General features: G+C 44.9%; 1 protein-coding gene across 1 annotated transcript; it reads right to left on the bottom strand.

The window, feature by feature from the left end:
- On the bottom strand, positions 1-27,261 carry LOC111961829 (KN motif and ankyrin repeat domain-containing protein 1-like). Its single transcript, XM_023984395.2, has 13 exons — positions 26,976-27,261; positions 11,073-11,197; positions 8,937-9,778; positions 6,741-8,646; positions 6,420-6,581; positions 5,876-5,984; positions 3,907-4,077; positions 3,647-3,734; positions 1,833-2,052; positions 1,362-1,504; positions 987-1,187; positions 795-893; positions 1-662 (listed from the first exon to the last, which is right to left on the bottom strand). Exons 2-13 carry the CDS (start codon positions 11,107-11,109, stop codon positions 600-602), a joined length of 4,041 nt encoding a protein of 1,346 aa, XP_023840163.1. The 5' UTR covers positions 11,110-11,197; positions 26,976-27,261; the 3' UTR covers positions 1-599.
- Between the last annotated feature and the right edge of the window lie 90 nt (positions 27,262-27,351).

The following is a 27,351-nucleotide window of genomic DNA, read 5'->3' on the forward strand; positions in this document are numbered from 1 at the left end:
TTCAGTTTATTGTATTATTTAAAAGCATAAGGCACAGAGCATTATACTAACAATGAAATATTTAACACTAATATACTAATTGTAAATAACTGTACTTCCAATGGGCTTAAATATATGATATATACAATGACAATCACATAAAAAATATCTTCCATATATTGATGTTTGAGGGCATAGAATGAAATTATCTGCATGTATATGCAATGTATTCAATCTAGAGACTAAAATGTCAGAAATTAAACTCCTACACAGAAAGGCCACAGGTCGTGGGGATATAATTACTGTAGGAGAGTGATTTGCCTAGCAACCTCTAATAAGTTTCAGGCTGTCAACCTGGACAAGAGAAGAGGCAGTCCATATAGGCTACATCATTCGTTCATTTCACTAGGCTAAGATTTACAATTGTGGTCTCAGATCGCTTGTTGAGTGCTTGGATACGAGGGCATCATCTTGGTCCCGCTTTAAAACGAACATCAACTTTGAAGCCTTCATAAACCCTTTATAAGGGCCACATAGAACCTTCACAAATCAATCCATACACTAAGCATACGTCTATGTGTAGCAGCAAGGGTGGAGGTTTGAGGGGCTTGCAGGTAGTTTCATTCAAAGACGGCTCTTCCAGCGGAACTGGGGGGTGTATTTCTACCGAGACGAGGGGTTCCCTATGGAAAGAGGGTGGATGCACACACACCACATGCACACGATTAGTTGGTATGGAACAGATGTACATCATTTTATAGAATAGGTATATAAAAACAGAGGGACCCGATCTATAGATATTGCGTGTTACCAACCCCGGCCTGGCATTTGGAGAAGTTGACATGGGCATAGAGCAGCACTGCTATGTCTTTATGTCCAGCCTCAAGAGCTATGGACAGGGCCGTGCTCTCATCCTGCATACACACAGACAAACAGGGCACAAAGAGTGAATCAAACAAACAGAGACACTAACACAGTGAGTAACAAACACACACACAGTAACTCACGCTGTCACTCAGGGTGGCGTTACAGCCTGGCTTGGCCAGCAGCAGCCTGACTATCTCAGCGTGGCCGTGTTCGCTGGCACACATTAGAGCTGTAGAGCCCTCATCATCCTGAAGGTTGACCTCTGCCCCCTTGGCCAGCAGGGCACGCACCATGTCCATCCTGCCGTGGCTCACTGCCAGCATCAGGGCTGTCTGACCAGCCTGGGGGTCAAGGGTTAGAGGTCAGCAGTAAGAGGTCATAGACAAAAAGATGGACTCAAAGGGATGGCCACTCGGGAGCATGAAGACGACACACTCAGCCAGTGACCAGACAAGCTCTGACTTAACTTGTCAAAGCTTAAACCCCCCCCCCCCGACCTCTGGCCATCCACATACCTGGCTGGCCTTGGCATTAACATCTCCTTTAATGAAGAGCTCCTCCACCACCTCCATGTCCTCTGGGGCCTCCACAGCAGCCAGGGCAGCCAGCATGATGGGGGTATATCCTGCCTTGTTCTGCTGGTTCACGTTACACACATCTTGAATGGAGGCCAAAGAGGAAAGGTGACAAAACAATGGCACAGAATTAAATATAACACTACGGGTAGCTCAGTTAAAACCCTGTGACCAGATTGCGGGGATACTCTGAAAGAAGTATAGAACAAGAAGGCCCGCACACTGTTAAAGCTCCCAATTCACTGCTTTGTCAGGTCAACCAAACAGAGTGCTCACATCCCAAAATATACACATTTCACCTCACATGACCACCACAAACTTTTCTATACTCTGAAAGAACATATTTTAGATGAATGTACTCAACAGAACATCATATGAGTGAGAGGTTCAAATGGGAGTCAGAATCAGTACCTGCCAGCAGCATCCTCTTTACGACGGTGAAGTTGGAGTGGGACACGCTGTAGTGGAGTGCTGTGTTACCGTTACCGTCCGCCATGTTGGCTACGTGTCTCAGCACGGCTGGAGAAACTGACCGGAATGCCGTTAAATAGTCCTCCACCACAGCCGGAGCAGCTGACTTCTGACTGGACACACGGAACCACTCGTGCTGCAGCATGTTCAGACAGGACCGCTGAGGGTGGGACACAGGATAATACATTCTAAGCAGGACGTCAACCAACACATGTATGGGCACACAAACATTTATGACATACACACACTCCTAGTAGAGACCTACAGTGGGTGAATTTGTTCTAGCTCGCCTGGGCAGGCAGAGATTTCACTTAAGAACCAATGGCATGGTCTAAATGTCCAAACCCTGCACACCAGGGTGAGCTAAAACAAATGCAGCCAAACACAAAGCCACACTGTCAAGCCTTCCTGTTTTTAATTTGGAAAAAGCAAAAACAGGCGTTGTTGTCAGTCAGGACGAACACACAGTACTGTAATTTAGCAACCCTCCAACATGCAGTGTGTGCAGAGCAATTTGAAAAGCGAATTACCAGAGACATGTTGTAATTATAGGGACATTACTGAATGAAAATAAACATAATCAGCCAATACTTCAGTTCCTTTGACCTCACCAAACCCTCTTCCTTAAGGGGAAGACTGACTGACTGCCGATGGCAGTTACAAATCATCCACAACTTCCCTCTCACCACAAAAATAACTACTACAGGGGACTAGTGCCCAGGGCATTTTGAGTGGTGTTCAGAACATTAGGTATGGTTAGGACTAGGAGAAGTGGTGAAGGGTATCACATGGTTGGTCTAGCACAGGGTAGTTCAATGTCGGTCCTGGAGGGCCGAAAAACTTCTGGTTCTCATCCTGTTCTTGTAATATGGGAATAATTCAGACCTGGGACACCTGGTGAGTACAATTAACTACTAGGAAGAAACCAAAACCAGAAGTGTTTCGGCTCTTCAGGACCAGAATTGAACAGCCCTATGCTACCATATCAGAACACTGTGTGAATAAGATTCTCTCTCTCTCAGTCTCTCCATCCCTGCTCTTCTTTCTCCTCTGGGATGTATTCATTATACCAACTCTGTTGCAAAACGTTTCTTAAACGGAAGCAAACAGAACAAAATGGGGGAGGGACCTACAGTACATGAATTTGTCAAGTAGAAATTTTAGTTGCAAAACGTTCCATTTTGAAACTGTTTGGACTAATGATTACATCCCTGCTCTTCTTTCTCCTTCTGTTTTCTATCACTCAACCAGTCACTATGACAAGATAAAAAGCAGATGATGTTGAACACATATGGTGGCGTCAGAGTTAGTTAGGTTTCAGGAGGCGTAAAGGATGTAAACCAAGACAGAGCTAGATGTTGTTGTCTGGGTGGAACACAGAGAGAGAGGGTGTCTCTGTAACTCATACACAACCAGGCCTTGAAGTCCCTGCCCAGAAACACTACCAGAGGGCAGAAAATTACAGGAGTCGGCACATTCCTCAGTTATACATGTCACAAATGAAATATTTTTTAGTCTAGTTTAGATTCCAAGACATCGCGTTGACATTTATATGGTTTCATAAATTATTATATGATGAATCAAAGGGACACAGGCAATTAGATAGCTCCTAAAGTCACAATTGTAGTCATTAACCAGTAATGTTCATGACCATTCCCATACATTCTTGTTCACAGACAAACAAACACACATTCATACATAGACACTTCCATTCAGTCTACTTGTGCCACTGGCCTCTGTTTAGCAGTACTCACCAGTTCTCTGCTGGATAAACTCTGGTCGTCACTCAGATGGGTCTTCAGTGCATGGCAAGCAGACAGCATCTTCTCACTCAACTGAAAACTGTAGGGAGAGTACCTAGTTATTTGATACACTAATTGCACAATAACTATATACCCTGAACAAGCTGGAGAATAATTCCCAGAGTGCGATGCAAAGTTATTGATGGATGATGCTCCCTGAGGAGAGATGGGCCTAAGTGAAGTACATTCCCTAAAACCACTACCGTATTCACCTCTCCTGTATCTCCGTCCTCCCATGGCCACTACATTCTCTGTTGGCCACCCCTTTGTTCCCGCCCGTTTGGCTCCGATCCTGGAGGCCACAGACCTCCCTCCACCTCCCGTTCCCATTCTTCTCCTCTTCTTCAGAGCTGGATGGTTCACTAGTGGACATGGACTCACACCTGCAGCCAACACACTCAGTTATTTCAAACTTTCCTCTACTAGGCCATAGCTTACAAACTAAATATGTTTAACCCATAATATGTAGACTTGAACCTGCAGCCAACACACAGAACTGAGATGATTTTAACCAGTGAAACATGATATCAAAGTCTGATCAGAGTCAAAATAAAATATACATACATACATACATACATACATACATACATACATACATACATACATACATACATACATACATGTCAAAAGTTTGGACACACCTGCTTATTCAAGGGTATTTCTTTATTTTTACTATTTTCTACATAGTAGAATAATAGTGAAGACATCAACACTATGAAATAACACATATTGAATCATGTAATAACCAAAAAGTGTTAAACAAATCAAAATATATTTTAGATGTTTGATTCTTCAAATAAGCCACCCTTTGCCTTGACAGCTTTGCACACTCTTTGCATTCTCTCAACCAGCTTCATAAGGTAGTCACCTGGAATGCATTTGAATTAACAGGTGTGCCTTGTTAAAAGTTCATTTGTGGAATTCTTTTCCTTCTTAAATGTGTTTGAGCCAATCAGTTGTGTTTTGACAAGGTAGGGTTGGTATACAAAAGATAGCCCTATTTGGCAAAAGACCAAGTCCATATTATGGCAAGAACAGCTCAAATAAGCAAAGAGAAATGACAGTCCATCATTATTTCAAGACATGAAAGTCAGTCAATACGGAATATTTCAAGTTTCTTAAAGTGCAGTCGCAAAAACCATCAAGTGCTATAATGAAACTGGCTCTCATGAGGACCGCCACAGGAAAGGAAGACCCAGAGTTACCTCTGCTGCAGAGGATAAGTTCATTAGAGTTAACTACACCTCAGATTGCAGCACAAATAAATGCTTCACAGAGTTCGAGTAACAGACACATCGCAACATCAACTGTTCAGAGGAGACTGCCTGAATCAGGCCTTCATGGTCAAATTGCTGCAAAGAAGCCACTACTAAAGCACATCAATAAGAAGAGACTTGCTTGGGCCAAGAAACATGAGCAATGGACATTAGACTGGTGGAAATCTGTCCTTTGGTCTGATGAGTCCAAATTTGAGATTTTTGGTTCCAACCGCCGTGTCTTTGTGAGACACAGAGTAGGTGAACGGATGACCTCTGCATGTGTGGTTCCCACCGTGAAGCATGGAGGTGGTGGTGTTATGGTGCTTTGCTGGTGACACTTGTTGATTTACTTCGAATTCAAGGTACACTTAACCAGCATGGCTACCACAGCATTCTGCAGTGATATGCCATTCCATCTGGTTTGCGCTTAATGGGACTATCATTTATTTTTCAACAGGACAATGACCCATAACACACCTCCAGGCTGTGTAAGGGCTATTTGACCAAGAAGGAGAGTGATGAAGTGCTGCATCAGATGACCTGGCCTCCACAATGACCCGACCTGAACCCAATTGAGATGGTTTGGGATGAGTCGGACCGCAGAGTGAAGGAAAAGCCAAGTGTGGCATATGTGGGAACTCATTCAAGACTGTTGGAAAAGCATTCCAGGTGAAGCTGGTTGAGATAATCCCAAATGTGTGCAAAGCTGTCAATGCAAAGGGTGGCTACTTTGAATAATCAAAAATATATTCATTTTATTTAACAATTTTTTGGTTACTACATGATTCCATATGTGTTATTTCATAGTTTTGATGTCTTCACTGTTATTCTACAATGTAGAAAATAGTCAAAATAAAGAAAAAAACCTTGAATGAGTAGGTGTGTCCAAACATTTGACTGGTACTGTTTACCAGACCCTCACCCTGTGGTCACGCCCACAAACTTCAGGCTCTTCCTGGTTCCAGTGTAGCCTCGGTCACCATCTTGTTTCTTCATGATGGACCTCAGCATGTTGGCGTTCGTGGGCTGACCTGGAGGGTTAATGTTTCCCAATGAATTCTAATTTGATTGTTGTGAACCACTTGTTGTAAAGTTCTGAGAATTTTGTTACATAGACATACAATTTCAGCTCCAGCCTGTCAGCCACAGACCGCTGTGTAGTGAGAGATGTGTGCTTTCCCAAACCCAGCATCAGCCCAAATATTTCAATAGTAGGTCTTCCAGAGCCAATGCCAAACCAGAGAAAGAGCTATTTCCTCCTCCATGGTTCTACTGGTTCAAAGAGGCCAGGCTTCTTCTAGGGAGCGGTCTGCCAGCAGAATGCTCCTTTAGTTTCTATTTTTCTCCCGCTCTCACCCCATCAACATTATGGAACTATTTAAAGGCACCACTGGGATACAACTGCATTCAGCCCCTTGCATGCACACACAAACAAACTGACACATACCAAAAAAAACAACACACACCGTGCAATGCAGAGGAAGTTTGGTGTTCTATGCGTAGTATCTTTTGCTGGACCTCTGACTCCTTAGTGACACGCTGGCTGACCCCTGACCTTTCTGTGTTTCTCTGAGGTGAGGTGTTAGTGAACTGGCCGGCCCCTGCGATGGACTGGTACTGTACACAATCTGTACAAGGGCGACAGAGAGAAGGGAGAGAGGAAGAAATCACTCACTGGATTATTGTGTATAAAGAAAAATGTCCATGATACAAAACAATTATCCTTAGTAAATACCCACCGCAGACGCAAACTGTGAGTATAAAGGCTAGACAGACTATATCCATACCTGTGGATTGTGAGGGTATTGGTCTGTCCTCCGTGCCTCCCTGTGACATGGCAGAGTTGACGGGTGACATGAGAGTGGTGGTGTCTGACGCCGGCTGGATGAACACCTCTCCCAGCTCACTGTAGCTCTCAGTCAGCAGGCCCTGCTGCTCCCTTAGCAGACACTGCATCTTCTCTATGTAGTGGTCCAGACCAGGCTCTAACTGGGATTGCCCCTGGGCCTGGTGAGAGTGGGATGTCTGTGTCAGTGATGGTGGTCCTGCAAGGTCCCGTATGCGCCCCTCACCCACCCCGATCCCAATACTCCTGGTCTTGGTGGGGTCAGGGAGACAGGAAGGACCACAGGCGATGTTCCGGGTCTTCAGTCCAACCAGGAAGTTGTCATTCACGTTAGTCATCCCGACCCCAGCGTCTCTGGTCGTTGCCTTGGCGACAGCCGCATTGGTTTGGGTTGGTTGTTCTGCGTTTCCTCCCCATGGCACAGTCGTTCCAATGCCGATGGAGCGGGTCTTAGCAACAGTCTGGATTAGCTCTAGGACCCTGCTGTTGCCAACAGCGATGTTCCGGGTGACGGTGTGCGCGGTGTTGGTGTGTTTCTCCTGGGTGTTGAGCACGGTGTTGGTGCTGGAGGTGGTGTTGAACGAGCGGCAGGTGTTTGTGAAACGGGAGACCGAGCTGAGTGTTGGTGATGTGTTGGTGCGCTGGGAGACCGTCTGAGGTGACACCATGACACCTGAATCCACCCCTCTGACTGGAGGGTCGGTTGCCATGCCGACCTCCTTTACAGCACTCATCACGTCGTCGACCGTACAGTCCCCGCTCCCCACCGAAACCAACTGACACTCCCCCATCCCCCATCTTCTCGCTGCAGCCAAACTCTCCATGGTCAGATCTGTGTTGACTCCTGCCTCACACACCCTCACCCCTGTCCCCACACCTTGGGTGACCATCACCACCTGTCTCCCAACACATTGGTCCCGGGTCTCCACTCTCTCTCTGACCACCCACCAAGTCATCGGTACCTCTGGTCCTGAGCTCACACTCTTCAGCTCCGGCCTACAGGACACTCCAACACTACAGCCCCACCCCTCCACCTCCAGCCTACCTCCAGCGGAGGCGTCCTGGACCTCTGTGTGGTTGCCCTCCCCCAGGCTCCTGGTCTGGGCCTTGGGCCTGGCCTCCGGGGCCTCCGTGGCTGTGGAGGTGCTGTGGGTGGATGGCCTGGCGTTGGAGCCTTTATCAGCCTTGTTCCTGGCCCCGGCAGCCTGTAGCTCCAGCTTCAGCCTGCCCATCTCCGTCTGCAGGGTGGACTCCTTTACCTCTGCCTCCAACTGACACACCCTCTCCTTCAGGGCTTCTATGATTCTCTGCTGGGCATCTAGCTCCGATCCCTTATCTGCGGTGACAACGAGGTGCGCCTCAGTTACACCCGTTGCTATGCATCTTGTGTCTGTGGTCTTGGTCTTCACGGCCATGTCCCTGTGTTGTTTTGAGGACCTGACATCGAAGATGGCATCCAAGTCTTCATCAGTGCCGATGGCTACTGATTTGTGAGCTCTGCAGTTGCTGCGTAATGTGTTCTGGTTGAGGCCATGCCGTGCTTGCAGGCGACCGCCCTTGATGGTCCTCTCCAAAGCCTCCATCTCAGCAGTCAGCTGCTGGAACTCCTTCAGGCCAGAGGAGGCACTGTTGTGCTCTGCCTTGTTCTCCAGCCCATCTTCAGGTTTCCCTAGAAGTTCAGAGCCCTTCCCAAGCCGGAACCGACCGGCACTGCCCATGCTGTGGGCTCTCTTCCGGAACACGTCACTCAGCTCTTCTTGGTCCTGGTTCTTCATCCGAGAGACCAGCTGTCTCTTCTCCTCCTGGAGGACAGAGATCTTCACCTGTAGAACAGGGATGCTCCTCACCTGCATAGAGATATATTAAAATCAGCTAACTAAAACTGACTAGCTAGCTTACTAACATAGTGTGCAAGTATATCTACAAAATCATTATACTGATATTTTTTAACATGTTTGTGAACAATTTCTTATTTAACATAAATGAATACTGGGATTGAAACACACAACAGCTTTTTATACTTTATTTTACCACATTAAGTCAGTTTCTAGAATGAAAGATTCTCTGACCAAGATGGCTTACAGTTTACACCTGATGCCAATGTCCATTCTAGTGTTCTATTTAATTCAATGCTGACCTGTTCCTCCAGCTCCTTCAGCCTCTGGATGGCCATCACCATCTGGTCCCTGACATGCTGCAGGTGCAGGGGGCTGAGACCCGTGACTGGGGTGTCCCTGCCAGAGCTCTGGGGGCTGGGTCTCAGGGACCCTCCGCTGCCCAGGGAAGAGCCGTGGTGGAGGGATAGGGGCAGGGAAAGCTCACCTTCAGCATGGGACTTGTTGACGTTTCCGCTGTTGTTCTGGTTGTAGGAACCCCAGCCGGTGAAGGCGGACAGGGAACCACTGGAGCCCACTCCCCCGAAGCTGGCTAGGCGTCGGCGGGGATGGGGCTCAGGGTGGGGCTGGGCTGGGGTGGTGCTGGAGGTTTTCTCCTGCTCTAAGCGCCTACGGGTCTCCACCAGGGTCTTCTCCACTAGAGGGTTGAACCTGGGGGTGTTCAGGGAGCGGACGGCCGGCGCAGGCTTCCCCTCTTGGGGTTTCAGAGGGACGGAGGACCCCTCCTGACTAGACGGGGTGGTGTTGCTGGTGGTGGTGGTAGAGGCACTGTGGGGTGGAGGAAGAGGGGGTCTCCCTCGGTTACCGGTCGACATGGCAGACTGACTCACCCGTGTGTCACCACTACTCGCCGAGGACAGGGATTCCGATGAGGTCCATGATTGGCTGGGTGTGGTGCCACAATGCGCTTCTGCCGTGCTGTTGGTGGCCCTGAGGGGCTTCCTCCTCAGCCTATTAATGGTGGAGCCGTTCTGGATGTCGTCCACGTACTTGAGGAAGTCCAGGTCCAGCTGGTAGCCGTAAGGCGTCTCCAGACAGTAGGGGGTGGTCTCCTCAGTAGCACTGACTGACCTTCCTCTGTTACCTGGTAGAAGAGAGTTAAAGAAAATGACTATTGTTCAATTGTACATGTCCTACCATCAGGACCAGAGCAGAAGAAAGCAGGAAGTTATGTTATGCTCATGAATTTATGAAGAAATATTAAACAAAACATTGGGTTGGTTGGTATGAGGAAATGAAAGACAGCAGGCAGGAATGTGGAAATGATCAGATTCCTGAGAGCTCTCCCTGGTATCAAACATAGGGTAGAAATCATGATTCAGTTAAACGTAGAAGACAAAGTTGTCAAACTGTATCATGCAGAACTACTGTTAGTTTGCAATAAAGATTTTGAATGCAATAGGCCTAGACATACCAGTATTTGATTTGTCGTCCGATGACCTAGAACTAAAAGCATTCAATTTGAATCAATTTATTTATTAATTAACTAATTGTCTGCATCAAGATTCTTTAGAGATATTTCTTTAGAATATAGATTAGACATATAGATTTAGACATATTTGGCTAACTCTAACCAAGAATATTTGTACGTATGTTTCTCGAATTTGTAAGGCAAATAAAGGTCCCGTGTGGTCCCGTGTGGCTCAGTTGGTAGAGCATGGCGCTTGCAACGCCAGGGTTGTGGGTTCATTCCCCACGGGGGGACCAGGATGAATATGTGCAACAGTATAACCAACCCTGTTACATATGTATGAACTTTCCAATTTGTAAGTCGCTCTGGATAAGAGCGTCTGCTAAATGACTTAAATGTAAATGTAAAGGAAGATACAAGTTCAAGTAATGACAAAGTATTTTTTCAAATTTAACAGTACCGAGTGGCATCAGCCTTACCTAAATGTTACACGTCATCCTCAATCCAGTAGGCCTACATGGTATTGTTGTCCATGTTCTCTCCTCCCTGTATTAAGATTGCTGCCTCTCCTAACTTTTCTGACAATACCCTATCCTCTCCAGTCTCTCCAATGAGGCAAAATGAGATCGGCCAAGAGTAGACTATACCAACACAGAATGGAACGTCATTGGCTGACAGAACCCTCCAATCAGTAAGCCTCTCTACTTAGACTGGACCAACTGAACTCTATAATTACTGTGCAAGTAATTATATTGCCCAACCATTTTCTTGGCATTCATTCTATAAACTCGCTCCTTTTACAAATATTTCAGCTGCTCACTTACATAAGGATATTGACTAACTATGCATATCAGAATTCTGGTTATCAGTAGTTTACTGTCCTTCACAGGGTTACAACTCCTTCACAACCTCAGTGAATGACTACGACACCACTTAGGTAAGGACAGAAACAACAATTGTACAATACCTTGGCCATTTCTGTAAATGTGTGTGTCTTGAGACATTGGTACAGTTGATCCTTATGGCAAAGAAATGGTTCTGGGTCCATCCATGTGTGAAGTCCAGCTCAAGGCCTAATGTGCATCTTGAAGACTGTCGAATAGACAGAAATATCTTATAACATCTTGGAAGAATATAAAACATATCTTCTCCTTTTCTCACACACAGTCAATAACAGATAAACAGTGCTTACACATATGTAACTAAATATCAAATGAGACATACTGTATGAGGGATAATTCTGCAGAGATAACAAAGCTCAACACCAATCCTTAGAATCAAACCGTTCTTACAGCACTAGTATGCTTTCGTCACCAGCATTATAATACTGTATCCCTTTTCCTGTAAGGAAGAAGCACCCAACAGTCTGATTAAGACAGACCATTGTCTTCTTAAGAGAGTAATGTCATTTCATTGAAGGAACATTTCTACTAGGAAGGGATTCTCTTATAAAAAGGCTGATCCTCATAGCAAGTCTCTATGCAGTGCACTCCTTTTGACCAGAGTATGTAGTGTACTATAGGGAATAGGGTGCTATTTGGGACACATCCCAAGAGTTCTATCCTATGAACCTGCTCTTTCTCACACCTTTCTAATCCAGCCAATTCCTACCGTTAATGTCTGACACTGTTCAGGTACATATGTAGTGCTGCAGACAACAGTAGTGTCAACTCAATACATAATGGTGTTCAAATTCTATTTCTATGGGTGGACTCTGAACACACACTGGCTAAGGACCGTGAGGAATGCATGCAGCCTAGCACTTAATCAGCACATGCCAATCTGAAGCAGGTAAGGAGGGACATGTTTGGCATTGGGACTTGTGAACTACACTTCACAACTCTAAAATGAAAAGTATGACAAAAATTATGTCAGGCAGCTCGAAGTCATTATGATCCCATTCAAATCATTGCATAGTTTATGTATGGGGTGAAGCTGGCAGGGAGGGTTGATTTTGGTTGGAAACGCTCCACTCTGCCCCATAAAAAGCCCTCTATTTGAGGACCCTGGTTAGGACTGTTAGGTGGTGAGAAGCCACCATTGGCTCCAGCTCAGAGCCAAGGCAGAAAACAAATGCAGCAGCAGCCTGCCTCGACCCAACCTAACCCTGCACTGCACTGCCATCTGTAGGGCTTGGAGAAGAAGATGTTTGGTAAGAGCTGAGCAGAATTGGCAACATTTGATTTGGCCAATCATGAAAATTTGAAAAAAACATTCAAGCCCAAAATCAGACTATTTTGTCACACAGAGTAGACAGATATGGAAATGAGTCCATGAGGCAGGGCCAAACTGAGAACATCCAGGACAGGGGCAGTCAGAGACTTGCTATGCTGAGCCAAGCCAACCCTTATTGACCCAGTCCAAGCCACCTGCATCAGGGCCAGGTGGCCTGAAGAACACACTCATCAACAGCTTATATTATATTTAGAGGTTCACACCATTGTTGGGTGAGGAGGCAGAATTTGGATACATGGCTGTTTGTACTGGGTCCATTACTTAAAGACATCCTCTTGGATGAAGTCAGTGAATGCAATTTAGTTCAGATTTTCCTCGGCAGACAACTGGGAGTTTGGGACATTTAACACTAAGTAGCCACAGAAAAACTCACAAGCATGCCAGAGGTCAATTATGGATTTGTCTGCTTGTGTGAGAAGGAAGCTGGCTATGTAACTTCAGAGAGAAGAAAGAACAAACTTGGTGTTCTATACTTCATTATAAACTGAGTAGTTTGGGTCCTGGATGCTGATTGGCTGAAACAGCATCAAATTTGATTTGTCACATGTGCCGAATACAACAGGTGTAGACCTCACCATGAAATTGTTACTTACAAGCCCTTATCCAACAATGCAGTTCAAAATATAGAGTTAAGAAAATATTTACAAAACAAACTAAAGTAAAAAATAATAATAACAACAAGGCTAAATACAGGGGGTACCGGTACTGAGTCAATGTGCTGGGGTAAAGGTTAGTCGAGGTCATTTGTACATGTAGGTAGGGGTAAAATGACTATGCATAGATAATAAACAGTTTAAAAACAAAGGCTCCGATACTGCTTGCCGTTTGGTAGCAGAGAGAACAGTCTATGACTTGGGTGACTGGAGTCTTTGACAATGTTTTGGGCCTTCCTCTGACATTGCCTAGTATATTAGGTACCGGATGAAAGGAAGCTTGGCCCCAGTGGTGTACTGGGCCGTACGCACTACCCTCTGTAGCGCCTTAAGTTCGGGTGCTGAGCAGTTGCCATACCAGGTGGTGTTGCAACCGGTCAGGATGCTCTCGATGGTGAAGCTATATAACTTTGAGGATCTGGGGAACAATGCCAAATCTTTTCAGTCTCCTGAGAGGGAAAATGTGTTGTCCTGCCTTATTCAAGATTGTCTTGGTGTGTTTGGACAATGATAGTTTGTTGGTGATGTGGACATCAAGGAACTGGAAATCTACTACAGCCCCGTCGATGTTAATAGGTTGCCTGTTCGGCCCTCCTTTTCTTGTCGTCCACGATTATCTCCTTTGTCTTGCTCATGTTGAGGGAGAGGTTGTTGTCCTGGCACCACAGTGCCAGGTCTCTGACCTCCCTATAGGCTGTCTCATTGTCGGTGATCAGGCCTACCACTGTTGTGATGTCCGCAAACTTAATGATGGTGTTGGAGTTGTTCTTGGCCACGCAGTCGTGGGTGAACAGGGAGTACAGGAGGGGACTAAGCACGCACCCCTGAGGGGCCCCAGTGTTGAGGATCAGCATGGCAGTTGTTGTTGCCTACCATTACCACCTGTGGGCGGCACATCAGTAAGTCCAGAAATCAGTTGCAGAGGGATGTGTTTAGTCCCAGGGTCCTCAGCTTAGTAATAAGCTTTGTGGGAAATATGGTGTTGAAAGCTGAGCATTTTATTAGTAGTATGTACGAGATACACATGGTATACACTGTCCAACGAAATGCTTACTTGCAGGTTCCTTCGACAATGGAACAATAAGAAATAATAAAAGAATACGAATTTAAGTAAACGGCTCAGTAGAATAGAATATTTGATATATCTCACACACACAGTAACAGTCAAACGTTTGACATACCTACTGATTCAAGGGTTTTTCTTTATTTTTACTATTTTCTACATTGTAGAATAATAGTGAATACATCAAAACTATGAAATAACAAATGGAATCATGTAGTAACGAAAAAAAGTGTTAAATCAAAATAGATTTTAGATTTTAGATTCTTCAAAGTAGCCACCCTTTGCCTTGATGACAGCTTTGCACAAACTTGGCATTATCTCAACCAGCTTCACCTGGAATGCTTTTCCAACAGTCTTGAAGGAGTTCCCACATACGCTGAGCACTTAGCTTTAAATTTACTCTGCGGTCCAACTCATCCCAAACCATCTCAATTGGGGTGAGGTCGGGTCATTGTGGAGGCCAGTTGATCTGATGCAGCACTTCATCACTCTCCTTCTTGGTCAAATAGCCCTTACACAGCCTGGAGGTGTGTTATGGGTCATTGTCCTGTTGAAAAACAAATGAGTCTCACTAAGCGCAAACCAGATGGGATGGCAGAATGCTGTGGTAGGCATGCCGTTTAAGTGTGCCTTGAATTCTAAATAAAATCACTGACAGTGTCACCAGCAAATCACCGACCCAAAAATAATCTCACATTTGGACTCATCAGACCAAAGGACAGATTTCCACCGGTCTAGTATCCATTGCTCGTGTTTCTTGGCCCAAGCAAGTCTCATCTTATTATTGGTTTCTTTGCAGCAATTCGACCATGAAGGCCTGATTCACGCAGTCTCCTCTGAACAGTTGATGTTGAGGTGTGTCTGTTACTTGAACTCTGTGAAGCATTTATTTGGCCTGCACTCTAATGAACCTATCCTCTGCAGCAGAGGTAACTCTGGGTCTTCCTTTCCTGTGGTGGTCCTCAGGAGCCAGTTTCATTATAGCGCTCGATGGTTTTTGCGACTGCACTTGAAGAAACTTTCAAAGTTCTTGAAATGTTCCGTATTGACTGACCTTCATGTCTTAAAGTAATTTACCAAATAGGGCTATCTTCTGTATACCACCCCTATCTTGTCACAACACAACTGATTGGCTCAAATTCATTAAGAAGGAAAGAAATACCACAAATTAACTTTTAAACAAGCCCCACCTGGTAATTGAAATGCATTCCAGGTGACTACCTCATGAAGCTGGTTGAGAGAATACCAAGAGTGTGCAAAGCTGTCATCAACGCAAAAGGTGGCTACTTAGTGTTAAACATATACTTTGATTTGTTTAACCCTTTTTCAGTTACTACATGATTCCATGTGTTATTTCAGGTAGAATGGCGCCGGAGGGGATGGTTTACGTTTTACGTGCTCCAACTGTGCTATTTCGTTCGTTTTTTTCCCGCGTTGTGTGTAACTTACTTTGAACATAATGTTGCTGTTACCGTCTCTTCTGACCGAAAATAACTTCTGGACATCAGAACAGCGATTACTCACCTCGAACTGGAAGAAGATTTGTACTTTAACGAGTTCAACGCGAAGGATATACTGCTTTCTCTGGAACGGGCCCAAATCCCTGTCATTTGCATTGCTGGGTTCTGAGAATATGAAATATACTTATTCATGTCACTGAAGGAGAGAGGGTAATGTATAACATTTACATTATGTCAGGATATGTTATTGTTAGCCATCAGGGATCCTATGGGAGGGATCCTCTGGGAGGAGAAGAGACACAGTCTGGTACCAGACACCATGACAGCCATGAGTTGGGGAGGAGTGAGCACTTTGGGGTAGAGGTCAGGTCAGATGATGTGAGGAAGAACAGATATCACTAAGGTTCTGTCTAGCAACAGAAATGCATTGGCTGTTCAGATGTGTAGGAGGAGACTCAGCCTAGGAGGAACAGTTAAATATCTGTGCTTGTGTAAAAATGTCTTTGTCTAATGCAGCTGTATTGATCCTCTCGGAAGAATAAACTTGGTTAAGCTTTCATAGTGCCCGTTGAGTTTTTTTACTCTGAGAATTAGAACCTAACAGCGTGAAGAAAAGACGGAGAAAAATGGGGCGGAGATCTGGCTGCCTTCTGAGAATTCGTAGACGAGTGAGTAAACCCCCACTGCCATCCGTTCTATTGGCCAACGTGCAATCATTGGGGGGAAGAATGGATGACCTACGATCAAGATTATACTACCAACGGGACACCGAGTCGTAGCAGAAAGACGACATGGATAATATAGCGCTGGCGAGATTTTCCATGCACCGGCAGGACAGAGAAGCTACGTCTGGTAAGACGAGGGGCGGGGGTGTGTATCTATTTGTCAATAACAGCTGGTGCGCAATGTCTAATATTAATGAAGTCTTGAAGTATTGCTTCCCTGTGGTAGAGTACCTTATGATAAGCTGTAGACCACACTATCAAGAGAGTTCTCAGCTATATTATTCATAGCCGTCTATTTACCGCCACAAACCGATGCTGGCACTAAGACCACACTCAACCAGCTGTATAAGGCCTAAGCAAACAAAAAAAATGCTCATCCAGAAGCAGCTCCTAGTGGCCAGGGATATTAAATCCATTTTTCCCTCATTTCTACCTGCATGTCACATGTGCAACCAGAGGGGGGGAAACACTCTAGACCACCTTTACGCCACACACAGAGATACGCTCTGCCGCTGTCCATTTGGCAAATTTGACCATAATTCTATCCTCCTGATTCCTGCTTACAAGAAAAAACTAAAGCAGGAAGTACCAGTGACTCACTCAATACGGAAGTGGTCAGAAGACGTGGATGCTACTCTACAGGACTGTTTTGCTAGCACAGACTGGAATATATTCCGGGATTCATCAAATCGCATTGAGGAATATACCACCTCAATCATCAGCAAGTGCATCGACGACATCATCCCCACAGTGACCGTACATACATATCTCAACCAGAAGCCAGGGATTACAGGCAACATCCACATCGAACTAAAGGCTAGAGCTTCCGCATTCAAGGAGTGAGACACTAATCCGGACGTTATAAGAAATCCTGCTATGCCCTCAGACAAACCATCAAACAAGCAGGACTTGAAAACTATTACGGGCTACAAAGGGAAACTCAGCCGCGAGCTGCCTAGTGACACGAGCCTTCCAGACGAGCTAAATGCCTTTTTTGCTCATTTCGAGGCAACACTGAAGCATGCATGAGAGCACCAGCTGTTCTGGACGCCTGTGTGATCACACTTTCCCTAGCCGATGTGAGCAAGTTCTTTAAACAGGTCAACATTCACAATGCTGCGGGACCAGGATGTGTACTCAAAGCATGCGCGAACCAACTTGCAAGTGTCTTCACTGACATTTTCAACCTCTCCCTGACCGAGTCTATAATACCTACATATTTCAAGCAGACCACCAAAGTCCCTCTGCCCAAGAAAGCGAAGGTAACCTGCCTATATGATTACCTCCCCATAGCACTCACGTCGGTAGCCAGGGCCATTAACTGTAAGGTTGCTGGATTGAATCCCCGAGCTGACAAGGTAAAAATCTGTCATTCTGTCCCTGTTCCCCGGGCGCCGAAGACGTGGATGTCGATTAAGGCAGCCCCCCGCACCTCTATGATTCAGAGGGGTTTGGTTAAATGTGGAAGACACATTTAAGTTGGACAACTGACTAGGTATCTCCCTTTCCCATGAAGTGCTTTGAAAGGCTGGTCATGACTCACATCAACAGCATCCTCCCATATACGCCTAGACCCACTCCAATTCGCATACCACCCCAAAAGATCCACAGATGACGCAATATCAAATTGCACACCATACTGACCTTTCCCACCGGGGCAAAAGGAACCCCTATGTGAGTATGCTGTCCATTGACTACAGCTCAGCATTCAACATTATAATGCCCACAAAGCTCATCACTAAGCTAAGGACCCTGGGACTAAACACATCCCTCTGCAACTGGATCCTGGACTTCCTGACGGCCCACCCGCAGGTGGTAATGGTAGGCCACGCTGATCCTCAACACTGGGCCCCTCAGGGGTGTGTGCTTAGTCCCCTGGTTTACTCCCTGTTCACCCACGACTGCGTGGCCAAACAACTCCAACACCATCATTAAATTTGCTGATGACAACAGTGGTAGGCCTGATCACCAACAACGATGAGACAGCCTATAGAGAGGAGGTCAGAGACCTGGCAGTGTGGTGCCAGGAAAACAACCTCTCCCTCAATGTGAGCAAGACAAAAGAGCTGATCTTGGACTACAGCAAAATGCGGGCCGAACATCAACGGTGCTGTAGTGGAGCGGGTCGAGAGTTCCAGTTCCTTGGTGTCCACATCACCAATGAACTATCGTCCAAACACACCAAGACAGTCATGCAGAGGGCAACACAACAACTTTTCACCCTTAGAAGACAAAAGATTTGGCATGGGTCCCCAGATCCTCAAAAGGTTCTACAGCTGCACCATCGAGAGCATCCTGACCGGTTGCATCACCGCCTGGTATGGCAACTGCTCGGCATCTGACCGTAAGGCGCTACAGAGGGTAGTGCGTACGGCCCAGTACATCACAGGGGGCCAAGCTTCCTTTCATCCGGTACCTAATATACTAGGCGGTGTCAGAGGAAGGCCCAAAAAATTGTCAAAGACTCCAGTCACCCAAGTCATAGACTGTTCTCTCTGCTACCGCACGACAAGTGGTATCAGAGCGCTAAGTCTAGGACCAAAAGGCTCCTTAACTGCTTCTACCCCCAACCCATAAGACTGCTGAACAATTAAACAAATGGCCACCGGACTATTTACATCACCCCCATTTTAAAAAAAAAATACATTTACACTGCTGCTACACGCCGTTTATTATCTATGCACCCATACCTGCATGTACAAATTACCTCGACTAACCTGTACTTCCGTACTGGTATCCCCTGTATATAGCCTCGTAATTGTTATTTTATTGAGTTAGTTTATTTGGTAAATATTTTAACTTTCTCTTGAACTGCACTGTTGAGGGCTTGTAAGTAAGCATTTCACAGTAATGTCTACACATGTTGTATTCGGCGCATGTGACAAATAAAGTTAGATTTTTTCATAGTTTATGTCTTCACTATTATTCTAGAATGTAGAAAATAGTAAAAAATTAAGAAAAACCCTTGAATGTGTAGGTGTCCAAACTTCTGACTGGTACTGTATGTGTGTCTGCGTGCGGTAAGGTCCGGAGAGTCAGAGCAGGTGGTCAGTCCAGTTCGTCTTCAGCAGTCTAATGGCTTGTAGATAGAAACGGTCTCTGAACCTGTTGGTATCAGACCTCATGTTCCGATAGCGTCTGCCTGACGTTAAGGGAGTGAACAGCTCGTGGCTGGTGTGTGTGGGTTCCTTGATGTTGCTGTGGGCCTTCCTCGGGCACCGTTTCCAGTATATGTCCTGGAGGGGTGGGAGCACTGTCCCAGTGATGTACTGGGCCATCTTCACCACCCGCTGGGGGGGGCTTGCGGTCCTGGATGGAGCAATTCTCGCACCAGGCCATGATGCAACCAGCCAGGATGCTCATGATCGTGCAGCAGTATTATTTGGAGAGAATTTATTCAGTTGCCTTAGGAAGAAGACGCTGTTGCGCCCTCTTGACAATAGTGTTGGTGTTGTTGGTCCATGTCAAATCCTCAGTGATGTGGATTAACTCAAAACTGCTGACTCTCTTCTGCAGTCCTGTTGATGTTCGATCACGGCATGTTCGCTCCTCTGCAACAATCAACTCTTTTGTTTTTCTGACATTGAGGGCAAAGTTGTTGTCCTGGCATCACAATGCCAGTTCACTTACCTCCTCCCTATAGGCTGATTCGTTGTTGTTGGTTATCAGGCCGACAACCTTGGTGTCATCAGCAAACTTGATGATTGAGTTGGTTTTGTGCAAAGCCACGCAGTCATGTGTGAACAGTAAGCACAGCAGAGGGCAGAGGACACACCCCTGGGGGGCCCCTGTGTTAAGAGTCAGTGTGGATGAGGTGTTGTTGCCAATCCTCACAACCTGTGGTCTGCCCGTCAGAAAGTCCAGGATCCAGTTGTTGCAGAGGGTGGTGTCCAGACCCAGGGCTCTGAGCTTGGTGGGAACAATACTGTTGAATGATGAACTGTGGGTCGATGAACAGCATTCTCACATACAGTGGGGAGAACAAGTATTTGATACACTGCCGATTTTGCAGGTTTTCCTACTTACAAAGTATGTAGAGGTCTGTAATTTTTATCATAGGTACACTTCAACTGTGAGAGACGGAATCTAAAACAAAAATCCAGAAAATCACATTGTATGATTTTTAAGTCATTAATTTGCATTTTATTGCAAGACATAAGTATTTGATCACCTACCAACCAATAAGAATTCCAGCTCTCACAGACCTGTTAGTTTTTCCAAAATCCCTGCTGCAGTGTGTGCAAACCTGGTCAAGAACTACAGGAAACATATGATTTCTGTAATTGCAAACAAAGTTTTCTGTACCAAATATTAAGTTCTGCTTTTCTGATGTATCAAATACTTACGTCACGCAATAAAATGCAAATTAATTACTTAAAAATCATACAATGTGATTTTCTGGATTTTTGTTTTAGATTCCGTCGTTCCGGAAAACCTGCAAAATCGGCAGTGTGTCAAATACTTGTTCTCCCCACTGTAGGTGTTTCTCTTGTCTATATGCGTTACGGCTGTGTGAATAGCAATGGGAATTTTCCATGGATCTGTTGGAGCGGTAGTCAAATTGGAGTTGTCCAGTGTGCCTGCCATGCAAGCCTTGATGTGGGCCATGACCAGCCTCTCGAAGCACTTCATGATGTCCGGGTCATTTGGGCATGTCACCTTGTTTTTCTTGGGCACTGTGACGATGGTCTCCTTGAAGCAGGTGAGGACTACAGCCTGGGACAGGTTGAAGATCTCAGAGAAGATGTCTGCAAGCTGGTCAGAACACTGAGGACACGGCCAGGGATACCATCTGGGCCGGCGGCTTTGTGAGTATTCACTTTGAGAGTTTACCTCACGTCAGCCTTGGAGAGCGAAAGAATCTGGTCGTGTGGAGCAGCAAGAGTCTTCCTGGATGGCTCGTTATTGTCTGCCTCAAAGCAAGCATAGAATGTGCTGGGAGGGAGGCTTTGGTGGGCACCACACAGCTGGAACATGATTTCAAGTTTGAGTCTTGACAATATATCACGGGTATGATGCATAGATACTTGTTTATTGTTCTATTAATGTTGGCAACCAGTTTTTAATAGCCAATATACCACAGCTAAGGTAATGGGAGCCGCTACCTGACCAAAACCCCGGATAAACCTCCAGTAGTAATTGGCAAACCCTAGAAACCGCTGCACCTCCTTTACCGTGGTGGGAGTCGGCCAATTACGCTAAGGGCTGTATCCAGGCACTCCACTTCTTGTCGTGCTAAAAAAAGAACAGGCCTTAGCCGTGGTACATTTAAGCAATAAGGTCTGAGGTGGTGTGGTACATTTTCCAATATAGCATGGCTAAGGGCTGTTCTTAGGTACGAGGCGAAACAAAGTTGAAAAGAAGTTATATGGAATGGGATGAAAAGAAGGACGAACAATCTGAAGGAGAGAGGGACAAATGACAGAGGAAAGAGGGGGAGGAAATGGAAGAGAACAAGGACAAGGCTTCATGCTGATATTGTCCTGAGAAAAGACCTCCAGCACCTATTTTATCTTGCTCTCCCTCAGCGAGCGAGGATGTTCCCATTCAGCACACTGGTCGACACGGAAGCCCTGTTGCCAAGGTGATCCCTCGCTGGCCCAGTCTCTGCTGTGAGGGCAGAAACCTGAGAGGGTCTGTCTCTGAGTGGGCCTTTATGAGAGACACTGAGCTGAGGAGGCTGAACAACCAACACCACACACACACCAAGTCTTTAGAACTCTACACAGCACTCTAGGACAGTGGATCCTGAATGTTTCTGAGCTGTGACCCATCTCCAAGTCCTTTTCATTTCCTTGTGACTGAAACAATGTTGAAACTTCCTCACTACAGTATAATCTTTCACTGTGATCCAAAATGAACGAGTTCCTGACACAGATGGGAGACACTGTAAGGGAGACCTGGTTGTCAGAAAGTGTGTAACTATAAACCATGCATATGGTGACTGGATGTCAGGCCCAGGCCTGGAAGTAATCCCACCTAAACCTTGCTGAATGCAAAGAGGAATGTTTTCATATTGTTTAAAAAAAAAAATACATTTCTCAAGACTAAATATCCAATCAAAGTCCTACAAAATACTTCTACCCTATGGTTTGTCAAAAATCTCTAACCAGAACAGTGCATGAATGCTTTGATGTGTGAGATTATCTCTACTTGGTACAAGTTACAACCAGGAACAATTTTGCCAGATCTATGGATTACCTGGAATTGGGGGACTGGTACAGAATAGTCCTATTTCTTAACTTCTCCATCCATCCATCGATCAAACCATTTTAGACCATAATAGCCCATCACATCCATCATGTTCAGCCGCTCAGTCCAAACACTAAATGAATATGCATGGTTTGCAGTGTTGTAGATTGAGGCACGATTCATTGGTCCAATAAAAAACAGAAATAGGCGAAGCGCATAATCAGGCCAAAGTTTAAAAAAAATATATATATATATATATTGGTTTGATATTCTGAGTTCTCTTCGACAGAAGATCCTAGGATGATATAAACGCAGCAAAAAAAGAACCGTCCCTTTTTCAGGACCCTGTCTTTCAAAGATAATTCGTAAAAATCCAAATCACTTCAGATCTTCATTGTAAAGGGTTTAAACACGGTTTCCCATGCTTGTTCGATGAACCATAAACAATTAATGAACATGCACCTGTGGAACGGTCATTAAGACACCAACAGCTTTCAACGGTAGGCAATTAAGGTCATAGTAATGAAAACTTAGGATACTAAAGAGGCCTTTCTACTGACTCTGAAAAATACCAAAAGAAAGATGCCCAGGGTCCCTGCTCATCTGCATGAACGTGCCTTAGGCATGCTGCAAGGAGGCACAAGGACTGCAGATGTGGCCAGGGCAATAAATTGCAATGTCCGTACTGTGAGACGCCTAAGACAGCGCTATAGGGAGACAGGACGGACAACCGATCGTCCTCGCAGTGGCAGACCACGTGTAACAGCACCTGCACAGGATCAGTACATCCGAACATCACACCTGCGGGACGGGTACAGGATGGTAACAACAACTGCCCGAGTTACACCAGGAACGCACAATCCCTCCATCAGTGCTCAGACTGTCCACAATAGGCTGAGAGGAGTTGGACTGAGGGCTTGTAGGCCTGTTGTAAGGCAGGTCCTCACCAGACATCACCGGCAACAACGTCGCCTATTGGCACAAACCCACCGTCGCTGGACAAGACAGGCAAAAAGTGCTCTTCACTGACGAGTCGCGGTTTTGTCTCACCAGGGGTGATGGTCGGATTCGCGTTTATTGTCGAAGGAATGAGCGTTACACCGAGGCCTGTACTCTGGAGCGGGATTGATTTGGAGGTGGAGGGTCCGTCATGGTCTGAGGCGGTGTGTCACAGCATCATCGGACTGAGCTTGTTGTCATTGCAGGCAATCGCAATGCTGTGCGTTACAGGGAAGATATCCTCCTCCCTCATGTGGTACCCTTCCTGCAGGCTCATCCTGACATGACACTCCAGCATGACAATGCCACCAGCCATACTGCTCGTTCTGTGCGTGATTTCCTGCAAGACAGGAATGTCAGTGTTATGCCATGGCCAGTGAAGAGCCCAGATCTCAATCACATTGAGCACGTCTGGGACCTGTTGGATCGGAGGGTGAGGGCTAGGGCCATTCCCCTAAGAAATGTCCGGGAACTTGCAGGTGCCTTGGTGGAAGAGTGGGGTAACATCTCACAGCAAGAACTGGCAAAGCTGGTGCAGTCCATGAGGAGGAGATGCACTGCAGTACTTAATGCTGCTGGTGGCCACATCAGATACTGACTGTTACTTTTGACCCCCCGCCCTTTGTTCAGGGACACATCTTCAATTTCAATCACATGTCTGTGGAACTTGTTCAATTGATGTCTCAGTTGTTGAATCTAGTTATGTTCATAAAAATATTTACACATGTTAAGTATGCTGAAAATAAACACAGTTGACATTGAGAGGACGTTAATTTTTTTGCTGAGTTTACCTAGAATCAGATAACGATAAAGAGCAAAGTACAAACGTTTCCCTCCCTTCCCCATGTTTTCAAAAAGCGATTTTAGTTGGTTTCCATAGGTGAATATTATGCGCTCCAGGCTAAGGGACCGTCTTAAAAGTGCAATCAGCTAAACATTTTTATTTCTAACAATTCAAATTACCTAGAGATCTTAAACTAATTATGTTGTTTTCTCCCACAACAATTACATTTTAAAATGTGATCGTTTAATTTTAAAGTATTTTATGTAAAAATAGAGCTAAAAAAACACAGGCCTATGATATTTATGACTCACCACTTGGATTCGGTCTTATGTAGCAAAATTTTAATTTTAATTTTTAATTTTTTACATTAGATAAAAGTAGAGACTCAGAGCTACAAAATGGTATATCATACACTGTGTATGTGTGAGGAACAATGGGAAAGTAATTCTGCTTTGAATGTTGATCAACTGGTAAATTCACTTTTGAGAAAATCATCTTTGAAAGTTTTGCTATCTAGTGAAGAGCTCTTCTTTGTCTACACCCATTCAGCATCGTTCACACCCTCTTAAGCTTTAGCCCTACACATCTTGTTCTGCTCTCAAAGCACACACTTGACGCTCTGGCTGATGATTTGGTTACCTCTGGATAACATGAAAACAGCCTAACCAGCTTTGCTGGCAACAATTACATTTTGCTTTTTTGCAGACGTTTACTGACACCGGCCATATTCAACGGGTGTTGTACACACGTCACTTTAGCAAACAAGCCAGCCAGCTAAATTTAGCTAGTTAAACAACAATGAACAGTGCCAACAATGCCACAGTGCTGGGAGCTAACCAAACATGTTTAATGTTAGTTAGCTAACATTAGGCTCTAACTAGAACAGCAAACGGCTCTGGGAAACAAATAATAATGTCAGCTAGGGAGCCAGCCAGCTAACGTTAGCTAGCTAACAGTACACTTCAGCTTGAAATGAAACAACTTTCTGTCAAAATTAGAAAACGCGTAATCTCACCTATATACATCATCGTGCATGGACACGTCTCCCTGTCAGGAATGCCATGCCACAGTTGCCCTTAGTTTGAATATGTAATCCGGAGACAGGTGTATTCTCCATCTCTTTAGCTATCATACATACTCATCTCAGCCAATCATGGCTAGTGGGAAGGTTGCTAACGTTTTCTGTGACTTAACCAACAAGGCTTGCAATTTAACAATTTTATTCATATTTACAGATGGCATACAAGTTTGTTATTAAGGCACATGAACGTTCACATGTTCGAGAAGGCATTTCTGACAAAAACCGCAGTTGATAATTAAATATTTTTTACATTCAAAACGGCTCTCCTGTGAAGTCGTGACTTGCGACACACGCCTAGTTTCCTGAATTGGGTCACGTTTCTAACTCATACACAACCTACTGTAGCCTACTTGCATGACCTAGATAGCCCAAATCACTTGTAGCAAAGTGACTGATGTCCCTAATCCATGATACTCCCATTAGAATTCACATTTTAAAGTTATATGGCTATAAGTAATTATAATGGCTTTCGATCCACAGACAAATGTGTGTTCCCTGACCTTTATTATGAAAGCATTTTTTTCTTAGATTTTCTACAAATATTTCCCCTATTCATAGGTTGCACCTCCATCACTTGGTCGCGTCATGCCATTGTTATGAACATGCTCAAGCCGCCCTCTATCGGCAGCACCATTGTGGTGCCCTAAAGTGGTAATAAGCCCAGTCATATCCAAACTGAAAACAAGTATTCTTCCCTGTTTAGTCTAAATATGATGGGAGTCAGTGGAGGTGACCTAGCATCAAGTTGTTTTAGTTGTACATGTCATTTGGACTGGAAGTTATTGAACATTTGATCTGTATGTCATTTTAATAACCACAGCTGGAATAGGATAAATATTTGTAGAAAATCAAAGGTGGGGAATTATGAAGAAAAAAAAAGTGTACCTTCAATTTGAGATGTCAAGGAACACACTGCACCAGACCTACCCATCACAAGAAATATGCCTATAAAATCAGGTAAGTGGTGAACTGGAATTCTAATGAATGTACTGTAGAATGGTTGAGCGATGTCAGTGACTTCATATTATGTGGTTATACATCTCCATTTCACATGGATAGGAAACTTTTGAAAAGTATCCTTGTAAATGGGTCAAATATAGCATAGTAGTTAGAGGTTACTAATAAACATGTTAGTCCATTCAGCAACTGGAAGCAGTGTGTGTAATATTCATATCGGGCTACCCCCGATGAGAATGCAAAAAAAAACATTTTTTATTTTTGCTTTCGTGCAAACACCGGTATTGCACCTTTACGACGGTCCCTAAAACACATGAGCGCTAGAAGACAGTATATTGCCTCCTTCGGCTCTGTTATTAGTTAAGGTACTAGTCCTACTATAGGCAAATACAAAGGGTGTACCTTGCCCTCTAGAGTAATCTTATACTAGATATATCACTCATCATCCTAGGACCTGCCGCCGGAGAGCTATTGACGACCGAACTCAGAAAGTAAAAACAAAATGTACGTTACCATGAGTGTAGTGGTCGGTTGGGTGCAATAAAACGTTCACAGCATGTTGGCATAGATCTATATCGAAATCCTTAGCCTACAATACGTTTATATGGCAGACAAATGTTTATATATACAGACAAGAGGTAAAAGTTACTACGAACACTTAAGAACAAAAGTTACAATAATGCATGAAAGTTTAAATAATTAGCTAATTAATTCGACTCACCTGGATCAGAGAGTTGTGCAAACGTTTAGCATGCCATTGTTGAATAAGTGTTTAAAGTAAAAAAATATATAAAAAATCGTGCATCCAAATCGTTTTACAACTTCTCGTTAACATTCACGCTACATAATTTACTTTTCATCCAATTTCACTTCCTTTGGCCTTCAGTTTGGTGCGCCACTCATTTATTCTGTCCGACCCAATGTTTCACTATCCACCGGGCCTTTCAATGCCCATGCGCAGAAAGTTGTCAACAAAGCACACCCGAGAGCTGAGCGACGCTCGTGAACGTCAGGTGCTTCTGTTGATGGTGAGAATGGGTTGATTCCAAATGGATGAAATATTGATGGAGCTTTTTCAAACGCTGACTCAAACCGCT

Source organism: Salvelinus sp. IW2-2015, linkage group LG4q.1:29 (assembly GCF_002910315.2).
Source record: "Salvelinus sp. IW2-2015 linkage group LG4q.1:29, ASM291031v2, whole genome shotgun sequence".
Taxonomy (NCBI): Eukaryota; Metazoa; Chordata; class Actinopteri; order Salmoniformes; family Salmonidae; genus Salvelinus; species Salvelinus sp. IW2-2015.

Bases quoted from the DNA above. Each gene is read 5' to 3' on its own strand.
- LOC111961829 (XM_023984395.2), bottom strand. From the start codon at position 11,109: ATGTCTCAAGACACACACATTTACAGAAATGGCCAAG. The intron at 5,985-6,419 runs GTGTGTGTTGTT...TTAACCCTCCAG, and splicing joins AACTTCCTCTGCATTGCACG to GTCAGCCCACGAACGCCAAC. The intron at 894-986 runs GTGAGTTACTGT...GTGTGTATGCAG, and splicing joins ACGCCACCCTGAGTGACAGC to GATGAGAGCACGGCCCTGTC.